Below are 27,107 nucleotides of genomic sequence, written 5' to 3'. Positions count from 1 at the left end.
ATCCGAAGATGCTATTCTGTAAGCTTCTGAGACCTGTTACCGACTGGTCCTCCCGCCGATTTTTCGACAACTGTACCGAGAGGTTTTAGGTTTCAGCATGGCCCACTTGTTGAGTTCGGTATGATTTATTTACACCTAGAATTTGTTATTTTAGACACATTGAACGGTGTTACTGAAGACTCACCAGGATGCATCCGGGTGGAAAGTGAGTTCATAATAGACTGTTTTCCTTTGTTAGAGATATGGTTTGCTTGTTGTTACTGTGAATGGTTATAAGATAAAAAACACTTTCAGTCAATATTCTCACAAAATACCTTTTTTTGACGTAATTAAGAGTAATGATTTTTTACATTTCAAAAGGTCGGCACTGCTTACTTATATCACATGAGTGTTAGCTGAAATTACTAGGGACTTCACGTGCTCCTTTCCGCAAATTGTTTACTTATTGACTATCAAAACACATTTAAAACTTTTAAGTAACAATGGAAAGGAATTTTGTGAAGTCTGATAAAGGAAACCTTCCAAAATTTCATGCATTTACGGCTTACGCCTGCATCATTCGTCAAGGAAGTCAACCTGCATCCCTCTTGACTGGAATTATATAGAATAAAGCGCTGATAGCCTACGACTTGTAGAAGCCATGTGGGTAAGGCGACGAACTGCAGTGGCAACGTTAGTAGGTTCGCGTAACGCTGAGTACATAAATATCTTTTTCCTCTTTGTGTTTGTAACACATCCTGAGACATCGTTAATCGTAACAGTTAAGTATTTTTCTGAAACATTCGTTGTTATTTACACATAAGAGGGTATGAGTATCTTCGACTTCGTGACTTACATATGTTTAAGAAATGAAAGATGAAATTGCTGTGCGTGAAACAACTGACAGCGACACTTATATTTTTTTCTTGTCGCAAATACACTCCTGGAAATGGAAAAAAGAACACATTGACACCGGTGTGTCAGACCCACCATACTTGCTCCGGACACTGCGAGAGGGCTGTACAAGCAATGATCACACGCACGGCACAGCGGACACACCAGGAACCGCGGTGTTGGCCGTCGAATGGCGCTAGCTGCGCAGCATTTGTGCACCGCCGCCGTCAGTGTCAGCCAGTTTGCCGTGGCATACGGAGCTCCATCGCAGTCTTTAACACTGGTAGCATGCCGCGACAGCGTGGACGTGAACCGTATGTGCAGTTGACGGACTTTGAGCAAGGGCGTATAGTGGGCATGCGGGAGGATGGGTGGACGTACCGCCGAATTGCTCAACACGTGGGGCGTGAGGTCTCCACAGTACATCGATGTTGTCGCCAGTGGTCGGCGGAAGGTGCACGTGCCCGTCGACCTGGCACCGGACCGCAGCGACGCACGGATGCACGCCAAGACCGTAGGATCCTACGCAGTGCCGTAGGGGACCGCACCGCCACTTCCAAGCAAATTAGGGACACTGTTGCTCCTGAGGTATCGGCGAGGACCATTCGCAAACGTCTCCATGATGCTGGGCTACGGTCCCGCACACCGTTAGGCCGTCTTCCGCTCACGCCCCAACATCGTGCAGCCCGCCTCCAGTGGTGTCGCGACAGGCGTGAATGGAGGGACGAATGGAGACGTGTCGTCTTCAGCGATGACAGTCGCTTCTGCCTTGGTGCCAATGATGGTCGTATGCGTGTTTGGCGCCGTGCAGGTGAGCGCCACAATCAGGACTGCATACGACCGAGGCACACAGGGCCAACACCCGGCATCATGGTGTGGGGAGCGATCTCCTACACTGGCCGTACACCACTGGTGATCGTCGAGGGGACACTGAATAGTGCACGGTACATCCAAACCGTCATCGAACCCATCGTTCTACCATTCCTAGACCGGCAAGGGAATTTGCTGTTCCAACAGGACAATGCACGTCCGCATGTATCCCGTGCCACCCAACGTGCTCTAGAAGGTGTAAGTCAACTACCCTGGCCAGCAAGATCTCCAGATCTGTCCCCCATTGAGCATGTTTGGGACTGGATGAAGCGTCGTCTCACGCGGTCTGCACGTCCAGCACGAACGCTGGTCCAACTGAGGCGCCAGGTGGAAATGGCATGGCAAGCCGTTCCACAGGACTACATCCAACATCTCTACGATCGTCTCCATGGGAGAATAGCAGCCTGCATTGCTGCGAAAGGTGGATATACACTGTACTAGTGCCGACATTGTGCATGCTCTGTTGCCTGTGTCTATGTGCCTGTGGTTCTGTCAGTGTGATCATGTGATGTATCTGACCCCAGGAATGTGTCAATAAAGTTTCCCCTTCCTGGGACAATGAATTCACGGTGTTCTTATTTCAATTTCCAGGAGTGTAATTCATCTTTTTTTCTGAATACGTAGTGCTTTCCGAGTGTGTGGTCACACACGAATCTAAGAGCACAACGTAAATTACTGAGAATGAAAGTAGCCGCAGTCGTCTTTGTAGCCTTGCTTATCACAAGTATTATTTATATGCGATCGAATCCTTAACAATAGTAGACAGAGATGAAAGATTCCCGCCATAATATTTTTAGAATATATCGCCATATATGAAACATTTTGATTCATCAGATGCATGTTGTAAACCACAATGCACCTCAATAGTCAAGTTTTAGTCAAGTGAGTGTAGATAAACTATGTTGATAATTATAGTCGATCTAGAAGATTGTAGTTTTTAATCACAAAGCCACCTTGCTCAGCGCTGTGTTGTGTATTACGGTAATGACTCAACTTCAAATAATGATGTGTTCATTGTCTATGTTACACCTTCTTTAGGCAGAATTTAACCATACCAAAATGCGAATTCTTCATGGGTTTATTTGCTACCATCACAAAATAATATATTTCAATTAAACTCGACTCTGGGATCTTATTATTACACGCCTTTCAAACAATGATAGAGTTATCCAAATGGTTCAAATGGCTCTGAGCACTATGGGACTTAACATCTGTGGTCATCAGTCCTCTAGAACTTAGAACTACTTAAACGTAACTAACCTAAGGACATCATACACATCCATGCCCGAGGCAGGATTCTAACCTGCGACCGTAGCAGTCGCGCGGTTCCGGACTGAGCGCCTAGAGCCGCTAGACCACCGCGGCCAGTTATCCAAAGGGTAATTTCACCAATGACTTATCTTCTTAAAGTTTGAGTGTAAACATACTGCATTTTTAGATATTACCTCATTCGTCATTTTCTTTCGTTGATCCATAGAGTAGAGTCGTATGATGTCAATTTGAGAGATAGCTGAGTTGTGTCAATATCTTTCGTTTCTGCTGCTGTCAGTTGCGTTCGGGCTGTAATATTTACTCTGCAGCTGTTGACACTCTGCCAGCGGTGTTTGCTCGACTGCCGAAGCTCGGTCCACTGTTCACAGAGTTATGTCACTCAATTAAACGAATTGCGCATCTGGGACAGCTGCACTGACCTCTGACCAATGTGGCGGAGGAGTAAACTCATTCGTTAAAATGCTATATAATGCAAGGCAATTTAATATATTTTGCTGTCATTCGCTGGAGGCATACTCGACGTTACATTTGTCAATTTCATGAACGGCGCTAACTTGAAAATCACAATCAGTAGCAAATGAAGTAATAACGCTGTTAACTATCAAAACACTTTAAACATTTTCTGTAATTAAATAGCGAAAATGATTCAGCTTTGTAAACCACATACAAAATAAATTGAAACACGTTGAAACAAAAAATTAACTGACGCGAAATTAGTTTCAAAATGATGAGTTACTCTAATTACGCCAAAGATGAAACGACGCTATAAAAGATTAATGAGATCTTCATAGTTCATTAGAGTGCAATTATAAGCTTTCAAACTATTGTTTGTATGCAGGAAAAAGCAACAGAAAATTTCATCATTGATCTTTAAATGAGTCCAAAAGTAAATGAACAACAAATTCCAAGTGATTAGAGACTGTCGTTGGCTTATCTTAGGCGAAAAGTCTTAGTACATCCTACACTGCTGCTTCAATAGTGGGCACAAATATTTTAGATGGTTAATGGATTATTTTGTTGGACTCTCATAGACCAATATCGTATTTAAAAGCGATGAACCGAAACTGTGAATTTTCTTTTGCTATTTTAATTTTTCATTTCGTGACAGCAACTTACTTTTATATGACGGGATACAATCTTTGATGAAACCCGGGAAGATTTTGCATCTGCTGTAACAACTATAGTTTCAAGAAACTTTTTAAGATACCATCTAGACAAAATCTTTACGCGCTGGGAGAGATTTGTGCATGTTATATGTGATGTTGGTGCTTGAGGAGAACTACGCTACCTATAATCACACAGAGGGCCATTATAGGTGTTGGTCAGAGGGACCCTGCACATAGCAGTTTTTTTTTTTTTTTTTTTTTTTTTTTGGAGGGGGAGAGGAGAGTGGGGCGTCTTCAGTCTTCTGACTGGTTTTATGCCCCCCACCACGACCTCTCTTGTGTCAATCTCTATATGTCAGAGCAGCACTTTTATCCTTCGTCTTCAATTATTCATCGAACGTACGCGTATTTCAGTCTCTGTCTTCTCCTCCGTTTTACCCTCCGCAGTTCCCTCTAGTACCATGAAAGTTATACACTTCATGTCTCTTCTTCTTTTTAGTGTTTCACACATGTTTATTTCCTCGCAGATTCTACGGTGCACTAAGACTCGTTTCATCAATCCACCTTTACTTTCAACATCCTTCGGAAGCACCACGTCTCAAACGCTCCGATCCTTTGCTCAACGGTTTTCCCCTCAGTCCACATTCACTACCACGCACTGCTGTGCTCCAAACGTAAGTTCTCAGAAATTTCTTCCTCAAATTAAGGCCGGTGTTTGATTTTAGTAGACTTCTCTTGGCCAGGAATGCCCCTTTGTCTTTTGTAGTCTGCTTTTATCTCCTCCTCGCTTCGACCATCGTATGTTACACTACTGGCCATTAAAATGCTACCCCAAGAAGAAATGCAGCTGATAAGCAGGTAATCATTGGACACATATATTATACTAGAACTGACATGTGATTACATTTTCACGCAATTTGGGTGCATAGATCCTGAGAAATCAGTACCCAGAACAACCACCTCTGGCTGTAATAACGGCCTTGATACGGCTGGGCATTGAATCAAACAGAGCTTGGATGGCGTGTACAGGTACAGCTGCCCATGCAGCTTCAACACGGTACCACAGCTCATCAAGAGTAGTGACTGGCGTATTGTGACGAGCCAGTTGCTCGGCCACCATTGACCAGACGTTTTCAATTGGGGAAAGATCTGGAGAATGTGCTGGCCAGGGCAGCAGTCGAACATTTTCTGTATCCAGAATAGCCCGTACAGGACCTGCAACATGCGGTCGTGCATTATCCTGCTGAAATGTAGGATTTCGCAGGGATCGAATGAAGGGTAGAGCCACGGGTCGTAACACATCTGGAATGTAACGTCCACTGTTCAAAGTGCCGTCAATGCGAACAAGAGGTGACCGAGACGTGTAACCAATGGCACCCCATACCATCTCGCCGGGTGATACGCCAGTATGGCGATAACGAATACACGCTTCCAATGTGCGTTCACCGCGATGTCGCCAAACACGGATGCGATCGTCATTATGCTGTAAACAGAATCTGAATTCATCGGAAAAAATGACGTTTTGCCATTCGTGCACCCAGGTTCGTCGTTGAGTGCACCATCGCAGGCGCTCGTGTCTGTGATGTAGTGTCAAGGGTAACCGCAGCCGTGGTCTCCGAGCTGATAGTCCATGCTGCTTGGAAATGTCGTCGAAGTGTTCGTGCAAATGGTTGTTGTCTTGCAAACGTCCCCATCTATTGACTCAGGGATCGAGACGTGGGTGCACGATCCGTTACAGCTATGCGGATAAGATGTCTGTCATCTCGACTGCTAGAGAAACGAGGCCGTTGGGATCCAGCTCCTGAACCCACCGCTTCCAGACTTCACTGGAATAGTAAAGCTCTGGGGACGGGGCGTGAGTCGTGCTTGGGTAGCTTAGTTGGTAGAGCACTTGCCCGCGAAAGGCAAATGTCCTGAGTTCGAGTCTCGATCCGGCACACAGTTTTAATCTGACAGGAAGTTTCTTTGTCGCACTATTTTAGCATGTGCGTTGATAAAGTTACAGTGTAGTGACACACACAACACATATTCAATTGATATTTTCAATGAAAAGAAACATTAAGAGAGATCGTTACACGCTGTTAAAGATAGTGGTTCATGATAGACTTCAGTTGCATACGCTGTGCGGCTTCCGATCTCAGTAAGAAATGTTGGCGCCATCGGAGAATTCTGCCCGCTTAGGTGGCAGGCTTGAAAACCGATCGATACGTCCTCAGGGCATGGAAGTCACAAAGAGGCAAGGCCCGAAAGGTTTCCCCTCTCAAGAGGGCAAAGCGTTCTGCCCCATCAACCGGCGACAGTAGACATTGGCCGTGCGCCAGGAGACAAAGTGGAATGCGGGAGAGCTGCATCAATCCCATATCGTCAGATACTGCCAATGGAAATTTTTTTACCGATACAGGAGAAAAAATTGGGAGAAATGGGGAGGCAGGTATGAAGTACAAATTGAACCGGAGAAAGAAGGAAATAGCAAGAACCGTTTATTTCGTTGTACGGAAACTTATAATGTAAGTTAACAGTCACTCCGAGGAGGCTCTCTCTCCGCCGGCGTGTGTGGCCGAGCGGTTCTAGGCGCTACAGTCTGGAACCGCGCGACAGCTAGGGTCGCAGGTTCCAATCCTGCCTCAGGCATGGGTGTGTGTGATGTCCTTCGGTTAGTTAGGTTTAAGTAGTTCTAAGTTCTAGGGAACTGATGACCTCAGAAGTTAAGTCCCATAGTGCTCAGAGCCATTTGAACCATTTATTCTCTCTCTCTCTCTCTCCGCCGTCGGCTGCAAGTCTTTCGTTGATCATGAAATGTTGATGACAACACAATAACCAGTCCCCGACTGGAGAAAACTTCCGGCCCGGCCAGGAATCGAACTCGGGACCCTTCCACTGGCATCTACCCACGCTGACCCGTAGCTACCGAGGCGGACATTTCTAAGTGTGATGCCCGTACAGCGAAACCTAAATTATTTAAATTGTTTCGTCTCTCGAATGACGGTTCGCCAACCGCATGCCCTTTGCGGTGACTTACATGATTGTGATTCCCCAACATTCGTCCTGCTAGTGGGAATGACCAATTTTACGTAGGGTAGCGAGCTTAAGTAGCATTTCCTAATGACAGAGATTACGTTAAAGTTTTCCACGTAGGGTTGATGGGGGCAAAGGTATGCACTTAACACTTTCCTATTCTTCCCTTCTGCTTTTCCGGATGACAATGAAAACTGTACACAATAGACATAGGATCATACTTTATTCGATACTGTAAGTTCATGATTCCTTGCATGATGTACTAAAGTTATGTTTAAAAATATGTTACAAATGTATGGGCAAAATTGCACACAAAAAGAAATTATTATTACAGACTAAAGGAGAATTACAGTATTTGTCAGTCACTGCCATTATTAACTGGTGTATTGTTTTGCTATATCGAAATCACCACCATTATCACAGTCGTCATCATCATTTTCTCCGTCATTGTGATCGTATTAAATATCAAAACATGAGAATAACTTATAACTAACTTAAATACAAAACATTTTTGTTATAACCAGAAATAACACAATAACGTCTTCAGTCTGGTTTATTAAATCACAAATCACTTTTTAACAATTATGTTAGCCAAGCGTTTACCCAGGCTCACACTCAGAAGTAATGCAGAATTAAAGTTTGGTTATACCAATGTCCGAATGTGCATGGTGGGGTGCACGTCCCGTAATTATTCCCAAGTCCAGTGACGTTCAGTGAAGTCGCAAGATTTTCCGCCGAGCAGCCAGGTAGCCTCGAACGCTGCGGCGAGTCATCCACAAGCAGCTGGAACACGGCGTACTGCACTTCCCGATGAGAACTGTCGTTTGCGGCGGCGGCCGGGTTTATACAGGGTGTTACAAAAAGGTACGGCCAAAATTTCAGGAAACATTCCTCACACACAAATAAAGAAAAGATGTTATGTGGACATGTGTCCGAAAACTCTTAATTTCCATGTTAGAGCTCATTTTAGTTTCGTCCACCTACGCTCAATGGTGCACGTTATCTATTTCCTACGGGATACTTTATCTGTGCTGCTAGAACATGTGCCTTTACAAGTACGATACAACATGTGGTTCATGCACGATGGAGCTCCTGCACATTTCAGTCGAAGTGTTCGTACGCTTCTCAACAACAGATTCAGTGACCGATGGATTGGTAGAGGCGGACCAATTCCATGGCCTCCACGCTCTCCTGACCTCAACCCTCTTGACTTTCATTTATGGGGGCATTTGAAAGCTCTTGTCTACCCAACCCCGGTACCAAATGTAGAGACTCTTCGTGCTCGTATTGTGGACGGCTGTGATACAATACGCCATTCCCCAGGGCTGCATCAGCGCATCAGGGATTCCATGCAACGGAGGGTGTATGCATGTATCCTCGCTAACGGAGGGTATTTTGAACATTTCCTGTAACAAAGTGTTTGAAGTCACGCTGGTACGTTCTGTTGCTGTTTGTTTCCATTCCATAATTAATGTGATTTGAAGAGAAGTAATAAAATGAGCTCTAACATGGAAAGTAAGCGTTTCCGGACACATGTCCACATAACATATTTTCTTTCTTTGTGTGTGAGGAATGTTTCCCGAAAGTTTGGACGTACCTTATTGTAACACCTTGTATAAGGCTTGCTAGTTAATGGAGCCGTCGGCTGGGGTCGCTGTTTTCCAGGGAAAACCAATCGCAATGTTTCCTGGCGTAGCCAATTGCTGTGTGCTGACAAACGCGCGCGCGCGCGAAGGCGGCCAGCGATGGTAGCCGCGAGCCGCCCGGAGAAGTGCGGCCAGCGATGTATTTCTCGGCCACGTAAGGGAGCGTGCGTGTGAAGACGGCCAGCGAAGGAAGCAGCGGGCCGCCCAGAGAAGTGCGGCCAGCGATGTATTTGGCGGCCGCGTACTGGAGCGCGTTGTTCGGTGTTTGTTAGAGGTGGTGTATACCACAATTTTAACACAAGGAACCGTATTTATTATTATTACTGAGCCTTTTCTTGCCACACTTTTGTGCAGTTTTCCCGGTGCAGTCTGTATTCCTGTGTCGTCATCGTTCCATACTCAATGGGGTAGAAAATTGTACTTAAACTGCAGAGTTTCCAAGTTGTGGAAAAGTTCCATTTGTGCTTTACTGAACCCCATTATCCTCGTGATACTGATTTCCTCGGGTTGTCTCAGGCTTACATCATTACGAGCGATCAATGAACGAGCCCAGTCTTCCCAGCCACTTGCCTTTCTTTATGAAACGGATAGTTTACGTAATTACCTTCGGCAAACTGACATACGAAATGTCGGAAGTGTTTAAACGTAAGGCCGTAGAACATTGAAACCGATTGAAATAGTGCTATGCCAATTCAGTTTCCTCTGACTCAGAAAATACTCTCTTGAAACTCCCCATTGATGCACTCCACAGCCTGCTTTAAGGCTTTTAAGTACTGTAGATTCATTAAATCCTAGACTTTTAGCTGCATTCGTAATGGATGATCCATTTTCTATTAGCTTCTTAGCCTCCTCTAACGTTTTAGAAGACAACGGCATGGAGTACGTCTTTTTCTACTAGTTTCTGTAACACGAAGCTGAACCAGTCTTACACTGATCAGTCAGAACATTATGGCCATGGACTTACTAACGATGTAGACCATTCCAGGCCATAGCAGCGTCACCTCGCGGGAAATGACGTAGTCATACACACGCAGTGTGCATGTAGTATCAGTGAGTTTGCTGTCCGTGTGGAGAATGGGGAAGGCGCGCAATCTATCTGAATTTGACTGAGAGCAGATTGTGAAGGCCCGGAGGCTCGGCAAGAGCATTTCGGAAATTGCACGACTTTCGGGTGTTCGAGAAGAGCTGTGGTGAGTGTCTTCAGCTCGTGACGAAAGAAAGGTGAAATCACGTCCAGAAGTCGTGGGGCTGGACTGACACCTGGTTGGACGGACACCCCTCATTACACATACCGGACGTCATAGGCTGGGCAGACTGGTAAAACAGGACAGGCGGTGAACTGTAGCGGAACTGACATCAGACTTTAATACTGGGTGGAGCACAAGTGTGTCCAAACACACACTGCACTGGGGTCGGCCGGAGTGGCCGTGCGGTTCTAGGCGCTACAGTCTGGAACCGAGCGACCGCTACGGTCGCAGGTTCGAATCCTGCCTCGGGCATGGATGTGTGTGATGTCCTTTGGTTAGTTAGGTTTAATTAATTCTAAGTTCTAGGCGACTGATGACCTCAGAAGTTAAGTCGCATAGTGCTCAGAGCCATTTTTGATGGTCGTTTTTTAGTGCAGCTGCTGGAACGTCTCAGGAAGCGACATACGCACGTGTGTAGGGACCTTGCTCGGGGAGGAGGAGGGGGGGGATATCGATGCCAACAGTGACACTATGTCTCTGGCGTCTGTTCAGGGTACACTGGACTATTCTCAAGTTATGCACATACTGTGTAATAACATCAATAAAGTGATTTTAAGTGGACTTGTGTACATGGTGTTGGTGTTCAACATACGAAATTTTAGTCGCCCTCCTTAAGGGAGTACACTCGTAATTTTGGGACGCTGTAGATGGTGTCAAACCAGTCTGCCGCCGATGTAGGTTAGCCAGGGTGTGGCGCCTTTGCCAGTCAGCTGTACGAAGGTGACTCGACGTGGAGACGTGACAGAATGGCAGAAAGGAGCAATTGTGTTTGGACGTGCTCATTAACACACTGCAAATGGAGTTGCCCGATTTGTTGATGCACCAGCGCTAATTGTCCAACATGCGTACAAGAAATGGCGAACCACCAGCAGCCATGGAAAATAAGGGCAGTGGTCGTAAAACGATTTTAAGCGACAGAGGCCGAGGACGTGTATCTAGACTTACCAGTTACGTACAATCGATTTCAAACCCGACAGGGTACGTCTCTGTCGCTGGATTCAGGTCCAGCTCAACCAGATCCCGAGCGAATATTTGAAAGGGAACTGCATGCAATGGACATTTTGAATGCAAAAGGCACGTCCTCAGTGTGACAAGAAAGACCGTAGAGTGGCTTACTGGCGGTGTATAGTGCGGTCCGAAGCGGGTTTGCTTTTAAAATGATGAGAGACGTCGAGTTCACCCACACTAAATGAGGAATATAGCCCGCAGAGTATGGAAGGTGTAGTTTAGGACGGTAGTAGTTTCACGCATTATGACTTCGACCTAGCCATTCATACTATCGTGCACAGTGATAAGAATATTTATTTCAACATTCTCGAAGGCGAAGTGTTGCGCTTTCGTCTATATCTTCATGATGAATGTGCTGTAGACTCTCTCTTATTTCAAGACGTCCGCAGCCATGTTCACACGGCTGCACATATACGTTGTTTGACGAACACTCAGGCATCCTATCATGCATCGGCTGGCGCACTAAATTACACGATCTCAGTCCCAGAAAAAATGTTTCGGAGTAGTTGAAACGACGGATGAAATGCCGCAGTCGATGACCCCGCAATTTCGTAGCACTGTGTAATCATTTAGTGGTTTCATCTGGAATGGCATACGTGAAGAAATTTGGGGACTCACTTCCCTTCCAAATTGAGGCCATTCTCAAGCCTAGAGGCAGTGTTACACGGTATTACCGTGCTGTCCCTGCGGGCGATTAATTTTTATTCGTTGAGCCTGAGTAACTGGAGGAGACGCCGCTCGAAATAACCTACATTGCGAAGTGGTTATGTGGGAATAAACAGTATTTTTTCCAGGGGAGCTCTATGCTTGATTTTTGTGAGGATTTGTGGCGCTGCTAAAATTCCATAGGACAGTAAAAAGAGAGACAGTCTGAGAACGAATTGAGATTGTAGTATTATATGTCCAGTTCAGTGGTGTCGGATTTTCGAATTAAGCTGTGTGGAATTGGATTGCTCCAGGAAGTGATCAACTGCATATGAGATGTAGCGTTTTAACCTTGTTTCACGCGTTCAAGCGAGGCTAGCGACGGTATAGCAATGCAGAGAGTTGTCTCGGGTTCAGTAATTAACAGCTGTTTCGCCGGCACCCATGTAAGACAACTACTTCGTATATCGGGATCGTGTACTAGTGCGTACTAATAGCATCATTGAGCTGTTCAGATACGGAGTAGCGGATTGTTTAGAGCGGTATAGAAATTAATAGAGAAATCGTCACTTGATGGTGGGTCATTTTAAAAGCGAAGCAAATATGTAAGCTCGGTTATCCCAGCGCGGTTAAACATTTTCACAATCAGAACACATTGTCTACATTTTTAACACAGTTTCCTACTGCCCCCCTCCTTTTTTCCAACTGCTACGGACTGCAATGTACCAGTAACACATTGGAAAACATCAGCAGTTTGTATATGAAAATTCTCGTAGGATTTAATTCTTTTCGAAACTAAAGATTTTGCTGCTAACCGTTCATAGTCTCTAAAATGACGACTATAATTATTAGAGACAGTACCTCACTGCTTATCTCTCCTGCTTCTTATTGTATTTCCTTTACTACTTTACTTGCGTTTTTCTGTATGACTAGTCTAAAGAAACATCGTTTTCTGATCAAAAACAGGGGAGAGTGTGTACTTGGGCCATAGTGTAACTACGAACACATGTCTTTCAGTTTACTGACCAAGAATCACATGAAGGAAGGGCCGCTAGAGACCGTCATAAGCAGTTTCTAGCATTTTCTACCGTTTTTGCTGCTGTGAGACATGAGGTTGAGTTTCTTGCAGCATTTGCATTTAGATTTCTACATATTTAAATGCTATTTTTAGGGCGTTAATTGTCCAGTTATAGCGTTTTATGGTGAAGAAATTTCTGTAATTTTTGATGGTATTTACATCATGTGTGGGCGATTAAAACATAATTAATCAGATTAAACTTATCTATTACGGATGTTTTAGAACCTGTAACTCTATATTCAGTGTAAATAGATAAAACTACAAGAAGTCACTTTCTTGAAATAGTTGTTGATTCATTCCATGAACCAGATTTCGAACTTTTTCAGTCTCATATTCAGATAGCGTACAGAAAGTTACACAGCTGTTTCAACAATAATGCTTGGTGCTGGCTCTATGACAAGAAGATAGAACATGGTTTATTGCATCATCATAAGTATTTTTTATGTGGTGACACCGCCAGACACCACACTTGCTAGGTGGTAGCCTTTAAATCGGCCGCGGTCCGTTAGTATACGTCGGACCCGCGTGTCGCCACTGTCAGTGATTGCAGACCGAGCGCCGCCACACGGCAGGTCTAGAGAGACGTCCTAGCACTCGCCCCAGTTGTACAGCCGACGTTGATAGGAATGGTTCACTGACAAATACGCTCTCATTTGCCGAGACGATAGTTAGCATAGCCTTCAGCTACGTCATTTGCTACGACCTAGCAAGGCGCCATTACCAGTTAATATTGAGATTGTAAAACATGTACTGTCAAGAGCGATGTGCACCAATTATGGATTAAAGTTAAGTATTCCAGCAGCAACGTACCTTATTGGCTATATTAATTACATTGTCCTGTTCCAGATCTCACGCCAGTTTGCGTGAGCTTAAACGCGTGCATTTCGGCCTCCTCTAGCAACACGGTGTTGGCTCTTCTGCCAACACATCAGTTTATCTTCAGATTTGGAAAAAAAATGGTTCTGAGCACTATGGGACTTAACTTCTAAGGTCATCAGTCCCCTAGAACTTAGAACTACTTAAACCTAACTAACCTAAGGACAGCACACACATCCATGCCCGAAGCAGGATTCGAACCTGCGACCGTAGCGGTCACGCGGTTCCAGACTGTAGCGCCTTTAACCGCTTGGCCACCCTGGCCGGCTCCGATTTGGATCCAAAATTTAGTTTTGAACTTACTGCGACATTATGGGCAGCTTTTATTTCGTATCCACACGTCTGCTTCCATCGCCATGGCTATTTTATACATATGTCCTGTGATATCGAAACGTTGCTAGCATCCAGCATGTGCCATACAACTGTTACTTGTTACAAAGATCTTGAAACAAAGAAATGTTACACGTCTACTTTGCTCAGTGATATTATTTGGTTTTTGTTTGCATGTGTTAAAGTCGATGTATGCTCATAAATTGACTGTATTATATGCTAATACACGAACAGAAATAAGACATCATATCATTTGAAGTTTGATCTCGTATTAATTAATTTTATTATTTAATTTATTTTGGGCTTTCATATCAACGCCAGTTTCCGTTAAAGTGTTTGGCGATCCATCGACTTTAAATAACAAAAAAGAATTATCGAAAGGAACGTTAACAGCCTTCCTCGACACATAGAACAGTGTATTCCACGGGCCGCAGCATCCAGTGGGATGCTTATACGTATGCTGTGTGTTTCAGGACAAGCCGTGGGTGTTCGCACATCTGATGCAGCTGCAGCGCCGCCTGGGAAAGGAGAACTTCCCGCTGATCGAGCAGACCTTCTACCCCAACTTCAAGGAGATGGTGAGTACCCCACTGCTAGCAACTTGCTTGCGCCTTAGATGACGTCCCGAACTGACTTCATCAGTGATGACGACAGTGAACAAGAGAAAATAATAGTACTTGGACGCGTGCCTCAGCTGAGGACAGGAAGGCCAGATTGAGCACTTGACGCAGTGGATGCTCACATCAAGCTTCAGGTCAACGACGATGAATATGGTCCCGACCACATTCGCGATCCTTTCTCAAACACATCCCTCCCCCAGCCAACACCTGTATTACCAAATTTCACAACCGCTGCCTTTCCTTACCCTATTTCCCCTCGGTGTGTAAGACAGTTAAAGTCCACCCTTCCAAACCCCATTAACTTCTGCTCAGTCCTGATAGCAGCAGACATCCCTCCCCCAGCCAACACCTGTATTACCAACTTTCACAACCGCTGCCTTTCCTTACCCTATTTCCCCTCGGTGTGTAAGACAGTTAAAGTCCACCCTTCCAAACCCCATTAACTTCTGCTCAATCCTGATAGCAACAGACCTTTCTCTCTCCTTGATTTCCAAATTAAATTTCTTAAGCGTACTGCACTGGAGTCTCTCGAGAAATTCCTGACAAATCACAGTATCCTCATTCCAGAACAGTCTGGATCCCACACCGAGCGTTCCACAGACCATCGGTCCCTCCGCTCGATATAGTACATTTGTACAGCAAAAATTCAAGGAGTTTGCTCTAACGGTGTGTTTAGAAAGGCTGTTAGTCGCGTCTAGGATGATAGGTTGTCCAGAACACGTGTTCAAGATGATTCATTTGTTCCTGAAAGCGAGGTAAATCTTCGTCAGGAACGACAATCATTGCAGCAGCATAAATCGGTTACACGAGGGATGCCCAGAAAGTAATGCACTGCATTTTTTTTTCTCACCCGAAAAAAATGCTACGAATACGAAACGTTACGTATGTATTATGTGAGGTCGCCTAAGTGAGCGCGCCAAGTCTCCCTCACTTCAGACAGATAGCATAGCTGCAGACCAGTTTCAAAATGGCGTCTGTATGTGATCTGCGTTACAAGCAACGTGCCGTCCTTGAATTTCTCTCTGCAGAGAAAGAGAGTGTCGGGAATATTCACAAACGTTTGTGCAAAGTCTATGGTGCATCTGCTGTCGACGGAAGTACAGTTAGACGCTGGGCACGTAGGGTGAGGTCATGGGAAGGCGATTCGGCGGAGCTCCACCATTTGCAGCGGTCGGGGAGACCATCCAAGGCTGTCACACTTGACATGTCGCAGCGAGCTGATGTTGTCTTTCGCGAGGACAGATGCATTACGACTCGGCAGTTGGCACTGCATCTGTCAATCAGCAAATGAAGTGTCGATGCAATTATCTGCACTCTTGGATATTCAAAAGTGTGAGCAAAGTGGGTCCCGTGGTGTCTAACGGTGGATCACAAATCGCGCAGAAAAAATATTTGTCTTGATTTGTTGCAACGTTTTGAAGCTGAGGGGGAGGCCTTCTTGTCCCAGATTTTGACAGGTAATGAAACATGTGTTCATCATTTTGAGCCCGAAACAAAACGACAGTCGATGGAATGGCGCCATCCCCGCTCCCCACAGAAGCAACTGCTTCCGCCGGTAAGGTCATGATCACCGTGTTCTGGAACTGTGAAGGTGTGATCCTCACTGATGTGTTGCCACCAGGCGGTGCCATTAATTCATAAGCATATGTCAACACATTAACAAAACTCAAGACGAGGTTTCGGTGGCTTTGGCGCCACAGCAACCAATGAGATGTTTTGCTGCAAAGTCCGGGGACTGCTGAACACATCGCAAAACATGGTTGGACAGTGTTACCCCATCCACCCTACAGTCCTGACCTAGCCACCTCGACCTTCCACCTGTTTGGACCTTTAAAGGATGCCCTTCGTGGAAGACATTTTAAGGACGACGAGGAGGCGATTCACACAGTGAAGCACTGGCTCCGTCACCAAGACAAGGATTGATACCGACAGGCCATACACTCCCTTGTTTCGTGCTGGAGGAAGGCCGTAGAACAGGACGGAGCTTACGTCGAAAAATAGGGTTTGTAGATAAAACACCATTCTTTCGTGTGTGTAATTCTCATTATGATCAATAAAGAATTGTTGAAAAAAATGCGGTGCATTATTTTCTGGGCAATCCTCGTAGTTGGAGTGTCACAGGGTTCCGCTGAAGGAACGTGGCAACCAAATTATGTCCTTCTGCTAGGCAACCTTTCTTGGAAACAGAATAATATGTGTCGTTTTTCCAAACGTTACTTACGTTTCATTGCCCCGTTGATGTAAGATTAACTGCTACTAGAAAGAGAACAAGTACGTATTGGTACAATTATCATCAGTCTCTTCCCCCATTCAGCGTTTTAATTTATTTTCTATTTAATTTTACGCTTCTTCACATACCTTCATCGGGTATTCTAGATTATTTTAAACGCTGTTTCGATAGAAAATGCGCTTTACATACAAGGGTTACGGGCCTAGATGCCCAAGAGCTTGGCGGCGTTCTGTTGAGCTGTTATTCATCACAACTAAAAAACTGCTGACAATAGAAATAAAAGTAAAATCCTGAAGTGTGCATTCGAGGTAGCGGACTTCATGTCCGTAATTCATAGGGCTTTCATTGCATTATTGCCTCCCTTCGTGTTTGGCTATTGCTTAGCTAAATAAAAAATGTTATTTATACAGTGATTCATATCCAGTGCCAAATTGTCAAACCCGATGTGACTCCAGCGTCGGACGAAACAAAAAGCACACAACCTGCAAGAGAATAATACCACTTTCGTGTTCAGATTACATGTCCTGCTGTGTGAAACACAACAGTAATCTTATGGATATTCTGTAGTGCTGAATAAAACCATAATAGAATACCACATAGGCAAATATCGTCCAGAATTAGCCCTTCCTTCAAACACAACACTATGGTTTCTTTTCGGAATATCATTGCTCCCTCTCTCATCCTCTTAACGTGAAATTACTAACGACTTATTCTCGTCTTTTTGACTCGATAGTGATCGTTAGAACAAATACCATTGACTTGTTCCTCTATTTTTAGCTCCCCTGCTAACAGAGATGACTCAGTGGCTGAGACACTAGTCTAGACGTCAGAGGGCTCGGGGTTACAATACCCATCGGGTCATCCTGACTCACGTTTTCCTTGGCTTCTCCTAATCGCTTAGGACAAAAGCCAGCACGTTTCGTATGAACAGGCTACTGGTGATGTTTCTGCCTATTGTGAGACAGTGCTCCAATACTCTGGACGTAGATAGAACATTGAAAAGTAATCCTCATTCCTTCTTCCACGAATTATTCACAACTAGGAAATACCTCTTCCTTGATAACTGTCAACCTAACTGAAATCAGTGAAAGGGTAGCTCCATCCTTAGAGTGAATTTACAACATCTGCTAACATAAACTATTGGCGATTAAAATTGCTACACTACGAAGATGACGTGCTATAGACGCGAAATTTAACCGACAGGAAAAAGATGCTGTGATATGCGTTGCCTGGTGAAATGTTGTTGTGATGCCTCGTGTGAGGAGGAGAAGTGTGTATCATCACGTTTCCGACTTAGATAAAGGTCGGATTGTAGCCTACCGCGATTGCGGTTTATCGTATCGCGACATTGCTGCTCGTGTTGGTTGAGATCCAATGACTGGTAGCAGAATATGGAATCGGTGGGTTCAGGAGGGTAATACGCAACGTCGTGCTGGATCCCAACGGCCTCGTATCACTAGCAGTCGAGATGACAGGCATCTTATCCACATGGCTGTAACGGATCGTGCAGCCACGTCTCGATCCCTGAGTCAACAGATGGGGACGTTGCAAGACAACAATCATCTGCACGAACAATTCGACGACGTTTGCAGCAACATGGACTATCAGCTCGGAGGCCATGGCTGCGGTTACCGTTGACGCTGCATCACAGACTGGAGCGCCTGCGATAGTGTACTCAACGGCGAACCTGGGTGCACGAATGGCAAAACGTCACTTTTTCGAATGAATCCAGGTTCTGTTTACGGCATCATGATGGTCGCGTCCGTGCTTGGCGACATCGCGGTGAACGCACATTGGAAACGTGTATTCGTTATCGCCATACTGGCGTATTACCTGGCGTGAATGGTATGGGGTGCTATTGGTTACACGTCTCGGTCACCTCTTGTTCACACTGACGGCACTTTGAACAGTGGACGTTATATTTCAGATGTCTTACGACCCGTGGCTCTACTCCTCATTCGATCCCTGCGAAACCCTAAATTTCCGCAGGATAATGCACGACCGCATCTTGCAGGTCCTGTACGGGCCTTTCTGGATACAGAAAATGTTCGACTGCTGCCCTGGCCAGCACATTCTCCAGATCTCTCACCAAATGAAAACGTCTGGTCAATGGTGGCGGAGCATCTGGCTCGTCACAATACGCCAGTCTCTACTCTTGATGAACTGTGGTATCGTGTTGAAGCTGCATGGGCAGCTGTACCTGTACACACCAACCAAGCTCTGTTTGACTCAATGCCCAGGCGTATCAAGGCCGTTATTACGGCCAGAGGTGGTTGTTCTGGGTACTGATTTCTCAGGATCTATTCACCCAAATTGCGTGAAAATGTAATCATATGTATTTCTTCTTGGTGTAGCAATTTTAATGGCCAGTAGTGCAGATACAAGGATAGGATGTACGCAGTGACGCAAAACAAATCGACAATGAAAACGTTTGTTCTCTGCTTTGGAGATGGACTGACTACTCCTCGGTCCGAAGTGTTACACAATGTTGCATTCTTTATGTTACATCTTTTATAATAGGAAATTAACGGGTTAAAGGAATACACATTTTTGTACAGACTGTAGTTCTGTGCAACACTGCTCAATGAAAAGCAACCTACATTTACGAAAGTTTACTTGTCAACTGGTCATGAATGCAATGGAGTAACGTTTTCTTCGTACAATGGCCTCTTTCATCATGTAGCTATGAAAATTTCAAACTTCATACGCTAACTACAACCACAGTTAGGAACGAAATTACATAAGTCAACTATAAAGGCCTGAGTATCGACGGTGATAAGGAAATTATTTTACAGCTCTTTAATGACTCTTCAAACGGTATTTACTGGGAGAAATGCGACCACGTTTTACTTCCTTGAGTAATCGGTTTCGAATAAGGACAATCTCCACGGGACTAATAAAGAAGGCACGAAAAGTCACCTCGAGCAAGAAATTTTTGGTACTTTTGGAAATTTCATTAAATACAGGACATGCCATCATACAGCGTGTCTTTAAAGACTACCCTATATTGGCTCCTGGCCAGCTGTATCGATTGTTTGACTGTCGACAATTTTTTAGTATCTCCATTCGCAATGCATTGGAAAACGGAATCGTAGGAGCAAACTAAAATATTCAGATCTTTTGTCGTTCAAAAAAGTGAAGCGGTGATGCTACTGGATGATACGACTAAGAGAGGTTTATTTTCTATAATTATCGAGACGTATGAGAGTTGTTTCCTATGTTAAATAATAGACATTCTTACGACCGTTACCTGTTTAGAATAACAGTGCCATGCAAACATAGTGCAAGAACTATAAGACCCTTATCACACTGTTAAAGATCTTTGTTAAAGCTACGATCACGCTGCAACTTCTATAGAAGATGTCATCAGCGAAACCCAGTACATCGTCAACAATTTTATCAATAATCTTTTCTAAAATATTTTTGACAGCCTCAGTTTACAGCAATGGCTTACAACCTTTCTGAAACCATGTAGTTGCACCCTCAGTGTTACTGGATATTTTCTGTTAACCACACTCTCAAACATCCTCCTCCCCATCACCAACTTTAACGTCTTTAGAATGAAAATAAAACTCTTTGACCAATTTTATTTTTAAAATTATGACAGATGAATGATATTTACTTTTTGTGGGCATTTTATCAATCTACGAAGTAATGAGTCAATGAGACAATTGGTCCTGCTTACGTCTAACAAGCTTTTTCCTATTTGAGTTGTTCTAAGTCAAGGTCCGTCATAAATCTCGGTCCAAATCCATCCACTTCCTGGTTTTTATTTTCGCTCCTATAATAGTAAACAACCAGCTTTTACATGTATAAAATAATCTTGAATTTCACGTTTCTTGAAAATTAGCTGTGTTCTACCAGGTGTGTGTGTGTGTGTGTGTGTGTGTGTGTGTGTGTGTGTGTGTGTGTGTGTGAGCTGGAATGAATGTCGAAGCAGTTCCTGGTGTATCGCGAGTGCTACCTAAAACTCCTTCTCTGCTCCTTCTCTCGTAAGAAAACTGATTATCCACAATGAGCGTGGATACTTGTTACAAAACAATTTTTCCCTGCACTACTCTTCTCCCTAGCGGTAACTGCTTCGCTTGCACTGTGCACCAAAATTTAAAATTAACTAATTTAAAGTGTGCTTTGTGTCTGGCTAATATAATAATAATAATAATAATAATCTGTGGAGTGCTACAGTAACCTTAAGTAGTTACTGTTGTTTCGTGCTGTCAATTAGTTCATTTATATGTTTCGAAGTGAGTAATGAGGCAATTTATGGTCTACTGCAGGAACTATCTACAATCTAGAGAACACATTTAAACAAATATTTAGTGTTTATTACGTGTATGTCTAAATTTTCCCGTCCTGGTAGAAAGCGCAAAGTGAGTGACCTATGTAAGTAATCTGTAATCACCATCGCATAGCGTCAGGCATTAATGCTAGTAATTGAGAAGGAGTAATTATTGAGAATAACTAATTATTCATAACTTATATAATTAATATTATCATTTAAAAGTAATTTCTTGATAAACAGCTACTTTTTGTTTTCACCCCTCAGAAAATTTCATTTTATACCTCAGTGGGTAATTGGCTCCAGGTTGAGAACTACTAGTTCATAGGATAATTACTAAGCAGCGTACGTTAGCCGCCAGGGTTCACATACTGAAATATATAGGAAAATGCATTAATTTTTTTCTCGTTTTCTATATGTTCTACAGTATAATACAGAAAATAGTTCTCATACCTCAAAGATAATCTGATGATGTCTAATTGCACCCCGTAGTTTGCTACTAAGTCTCTGAAGGACAGTGCAATATAATGAGTGTTATTTTGTCAGAAATAAACATTACTAAGTCGTCTAGAAACACTGTAAAGTGTCTTCAGATACTCGCATTGCCTTTATAGAAATGAGTGTTCCTGATTGAAAGAAAGCAGCTTTGGAATTATGGTAACGCACAATAACTTTTGGTAGCTAAGTGCAGTAACTTCTGTTCTCAGTTTTAAGTGACTTTATCAACTGAAAGCAGTAGGGGAGAATTTTTCGCGAATTAAAACTAAAACGAAAATTCTGACTAGCAAATGTTAAAAAAATGCATGGAGACAAATCATTCAAAAATTTGCAGCACAAAACGCAGTTGACTGCGAGTAGCGTTGCAATATCTACGAAGGGCATGATGTGAACAATGAACCGCCAAGCAAAAACAGTGCAACGAGAAACCCACCGTCCCCTGAAGCTGAGGCGCTGAGTGTGCAGACTCGGAGGGAGCACAGCGCAGCTGCCTTCCGCAGAGACGACGGTGGGAACGAACAAAACTCAGGCATTTACAAACTGAGGAGAAGCGCTACGATGGAAATTATCAAATCTAATCGGGATTTTAGGCATCAGCTGTTGAACAGAAACGGCGGAGATTTCTGCAGCAGAGCAGGTTACAGCCATGTGGTCGAATAAAATATTAGCCATGAGCATCTGGTCCCCTAAGGAGGGAGAGGTTGTTTACTGGAGTTGCACCAGAAACTAGCACTTGTATCCGACGCGTCTCGCGGATAGAGTGCATCTGATACTCTTGCTGGTGGTCCGTTCGTCGTATGGGACGTAATGCTCCGGGACCACCTTGGTGCTGTAAGATGTGAGTGTGTTATGTGCTAGTTCCGGGGTTCAATACACTTTACTTCTGTTAACGTCCATAACAATAGAAAAACCGAAATACACTGGACGGTTTCTCACTATAGTTACGAACACGGAACTGTAATGACTCGACGCACTACGACAAGAAAATAGCTGAGTCCTAGATCAGCGTCTCTGCGTGTATCGCAGGGATATCCAAGACAATGGGCTGCAATTTACAGGTCCTGTGTATGCCCATAAGCACACACCGGAATTCAAAGGTACATCCGAGAGGCTATTTGTGGATACTGGCTAGGGGTTAATCCGTACATGTTGCATTGCACGCACTGAATTAGACACTTGTGACCATTTGGTTAAATTGTCTGGCTGATGGCAAGTTTATGAAATACAAAGTTAATGTAACGTATAATAACAGTAATAATAATATTAGGGACTAAATCAAAGACCCATAAATGATGTAGGCCACACAGTTGCGATTTGGTTAGAATAATGTTTGGTTCAAATACTCTGAGCACTATGGGACTTAACATCTGAGGTCATCAGTCCCCTAGAACTTAGAACTACTTAAACCTAACTAACCTAAAGACATCACACACATCCATGCCCGAGGCAGGATTCGAACCTGCGACCGTAGTGGTCGCGCGGTTCCAGACTGAAGCGCCTAGAACCGCTCGGCCACACCGGCCGGAGAATAATGTTTATTCGGAAGGCAAACTAATGGCGAAAGTGGTCGTATTTAGAATTACTATTACACTCTAGCGCATATCCATTTGACACAGTTCGATCATTCACTGTCTCATCGTGAATTAAAAGTCCAACACTCCACCTTGTTAACTACGCGAAAAGGTATTCACACGAGGCGCACGGCTGCTCACCGCTCAGAGACTAAGTCCCGTGATACCACACAACACGACATTTTCTAAGTCGTTTCACTTCCTAGCTACGTAAAGACCGACCGTCCGCTTTCGCGTCTGCGTCGGAACTCTACCCTTTGGTGTCTCCAGCCGAACTGTCCGCTTTCGCGTCTGCATCCGCACTGTCCTCTGTACCTCCCCGGCTGCATTTCAGCGTGCCGAATGTCCTCGCGCAACTGACTAGCGCAGTTCCCATTCCTGAAGCCGTCCATCTGATTGAATACAGCTTATTCTACATTATTTTACATTTTAACATATTTAAATAATCAAAGCTTGATTACTTTCACATTCTAAATAAAGTAACAATAAGTACAATTTTCTTCTTAGCTTTGAATGCCACAGCCAGTAGCCTTGCACCAATGTGCTTTCTGATAAATAAATAAAGAACAAAAGTAACTATTATGCACTAAACTCTACAACAAATATTCTAATAACTAATGATTCAATAAGGTGTCATGCTGCCATCGTTCAATGTGTTTTGTGTAGGGGAAATGATGATCTGATGCTTAACTGTAAATACTGATAACTTAAATTTACTGTATCTTTTAAACAAAGAAAGTTACAGAGTTGATATTTAAACGTTTGTCCTTTTTAATGATGCGCTTCTATATGAAATGTCGATCGTTAGGATCGACCAAAGCGTTCAGATTTTAGCATTCAGGTCTTTGTAACAAAACTTGTTAATTTCACTTTAACATTAAATCCTAAACTATTATAGATATGATCAATATTCAACTTTTATTGGGATCACCAAGAAAATTAATGGAGGATGGCAGATTAAAATTACTGCGGCTTGATTCCCTGCACTACTCCAAAAAATGTTCAAATGAGTGTGAAATCTTAAGGGACTTAACTGCTAAGGTCATCAGTCCCTAAGCTTACACACTACTTAACCTAAATTCTCCTAAGGACAAACACAAACACCCATGCCCGAGGGAGAACTCGAATCTCCACAGGGACCAGCGCACTACTACAGAATTAAATCGTTTTCATAAATGTTTCCTTTTATGGCCGATCTTAGGTCCGCTATATTTAACACTACTGCGTCTCCCGGCCACAAAAGCCTTCTCCTGAGTTTCTGTACGACGTAAGTTCTCGTCTATGTCAGTCGCACACTACAGTGCTTAGGTCTCAATACACAACAGACGCCTGTCAATTCCCCCATCTCGTGGTGAACCTGCGCCATTTGTGGCAATCGGTCCTGTACGACAGGGTTCATTTCACAGTTCCTGTTGGCTGACTCTGTCGGCCATATATTTAAATGAGAACGCAATGCTAGTAACTCACAAAGTGTATATTTTTAAACTGCCTTGCCCCAGTGACACGTGTTGTACTAAAGACCCTACTAATTTTATTGGCTGAAAATAATGGTTTCCGCTATACAATCAAAGTAAGGCAAATTTTAAATCCCAGTCTATGGCTGGTTAAGTTAGACGTGAAGTTTCTCTCCTGAGTGCTGGGTAAAGCTTGTTTATTAAATCAACTGCGCTGAAGGTACTGCAATTCAATTAAACTCATAAGATGCACTAGAGAAACAGCATTCCAGTAAAATAGTCGATATGGGTAGTGTAAGATGCTATGTTATTAATAACGAATTCTAAAGGCTACGTTTTTTTAATTTTTGCTATAGTACGGAGAACAATAATGAGCTTCCATTCTAACAAGTACAGCATTACACAGCAGCAGCAGTAGCAGCACTCTCGAGCAGAGCCCCTCTGTTTAGAACCACCCAACCACAAACTCCCGCTCGTTACTCACTGACTGGCTGTCGTTTTATGGCCGAAGCTTCACAAACGTCCATTTCGACATACGGATGCCTGGAAAACTTTGCTTGACTCGATGTCCCCTAGCCGGCTCTGAGTTTGTCTTTAGCTTGTTTTCCTCTACACTGTGTAGGATCATTCCATATCAAGTGCACCAGTTTTACGAATCATTCCCAACTGACCGTCTCAAAGCTGATTGAATTTTCATACGCATATTCGCTATAGAATAAAACTAGATTGCGCAGAGTTGGAGCTCAAGACATAAAACACTCTAGGTTTTAGAAAGCTTTCTGTAGAGCGTTGCATAATGTCATGCGAGGTCCCCGGCAGTTTTAGCGAAATCTAAAATGGCTTAAAATTGAAGCTTGTAATAATCTAGAGGAGACAGATCAGATGCGCAACTATTTTGTGATCTTCACACTGTTAAAATTCCACAAATTTTGTGCTACATGAGGTCATCGTAGAAATGGTGTTAACCATCACGAAAAAGGAAACGCTGTGATAAATGAGAATTGCCTGCGGATAACAATGTAATGCAGCTTTGTTACGCAATTGGAAATGTAACGTAATGTAACTGCTCTCCTTGCGTCTTGACGACGCTGAGCAACTATCTCTGGTTGGAAGAATCAAGCTTTGTTGGTAGGACTGAGTTATCAGGCCACAGATGTGATCAGCATATAGGGTTTTAAAAAGAAGTATTCCATATCTTGAGAGATGTTAGTAAGGATCAAAGCAGCACACAAATGTCCTGCACACATGGAATCTTAAATGCATACCTTAAGAGCTATGAGCACATACTTAGCTACTGCGAAACACATCTCTTCTACTGCAAGTACTTTGCCATTAAGAACTACCTAGAGTATGCAGTAAAAAATGAGGTTACATTCCTCTGTTATTGTTCATAGGTCCAGACTGCAACCAAGGAGGTATAACAAAGCGTTATGGCGCTACACACTTACGTAGGTTGCTTTGAAGCCGACGCCGCCATATTGCATGGCCCAAAACATTAGCAGACTGCTGATTACGATTGCTTCTTATGTTTTCTTGCTGTCATGTGCACGCAACACCTGTTTTGAATAGAAAGTATTACAGTGCTTTCGTGAGTAACATAGTGTCAGGAAGGTACCTTCAGATATTTTTCTGGACTTAAATGCGTATTCGATCCAGTAATAGGAGGCATTTCGCCTTATTAATGTATTCTTCTCTTTGTAATACGTTTAGAATAAAAATGAAGAGAAGTACTTGATATGAAAAGGCTGCTTCCGTAATTAAGGCAGATTGGCGAAACTAATGTTCGGTCTATGTCCTCTTCCCAAAAGTGCTGAGAACATATTTTGTTAAGTTTGGTCGGTTTCTAATCTTTCCTCCTCACAGAGTTTACCCAGAGAGTTTTGGGAGTTGTATTGAAAGGAAATCCAAGGTTAAATGACTAACATCACTGCAGTAACAGGAAACAGTACAACCCAAAGTCATGCATATTAAATAAAATATCGCTTGAACGGGAGCACTTACAAATGAAATTTCATTCCTTTACACTTTATACTATAATCAAAATGGTTATTACACCAGAAAATAACGCAAGCTAGCATTTTTGATCAAAACACTAACAGCAGAAGCTAATATTTGGAGCAACTAAAATGGTGAACGTCGGCTTCAAGTTGTGACAACTCTCCTTTTTGTACCTCCATGAATATAGTAAACACCTGTTTGTACTGCTCCGGTAAATCGCATTCATAGTTCTGGAAAAGCGCACCGCACGCGCTACTTCTAATGGAATGAGTTTGTGTTTTGATAAGTTTGTTGACTGCTTTAACGTTGTGGTTTTGTCTTTGCACTTAGCATAATAACGGAAGCTTATTATTCCACATGGGAAACGGCAAACATGATCTATTATGGTCTGTCAAATGGTTGTATACTACCCCGTTTCTTTTTGGGAGTGAGTGAAATGAAGTTGTTGCTGTGATAATTGAACCCAAATTCTGGTTTTATTTTTTCGTCAA

The 27,107-nt window shown here is 43.5% G+C and overlaps 1 protein-coding gene across 1 annotated transcript in view; it reads left to right on the top strand.

Moving 5' to 3' along the window:
* The window catches only part of LOC124621839 (synapsin), an 810,142-nt gene that overhangs the window by 253,682 nt on the left and 529,353 nt on the right, over positions 1–27,107 (top strand). Inside the window, exon 4 of the mRNA XM_047147282.1 lies at positions 14,440–14,544. Coding sequence (XP_047003238.1) covers positions 14,440–14,544 — 105 coding nt within the window. The remainder of the gene's footprint in view (positions 1–14,439; positions 14,545–27,107) is intronic.

Source organism: Schistocerca americana, chromosome 7, assembly GCF_021461395.2.
Source record: "Schistocerca americana isolate TAMUIC-IGC-003095 chromosome 7, iqSchAmer2.1, whole genome shotgun sequence".
Classification (NCBI taxonomy): domain Eukaryota; kingdom Metazoa; phylum Arthropoda; class Insecta; order Orthoptera; family Acrididae; genus Schistocerca; species Schistocerca americana.
The sequence above is the reverse complement of the archived record's forward strand: the minus strand, read 5'-3'. Positions and strand labels throughout refer to the sequence as shown.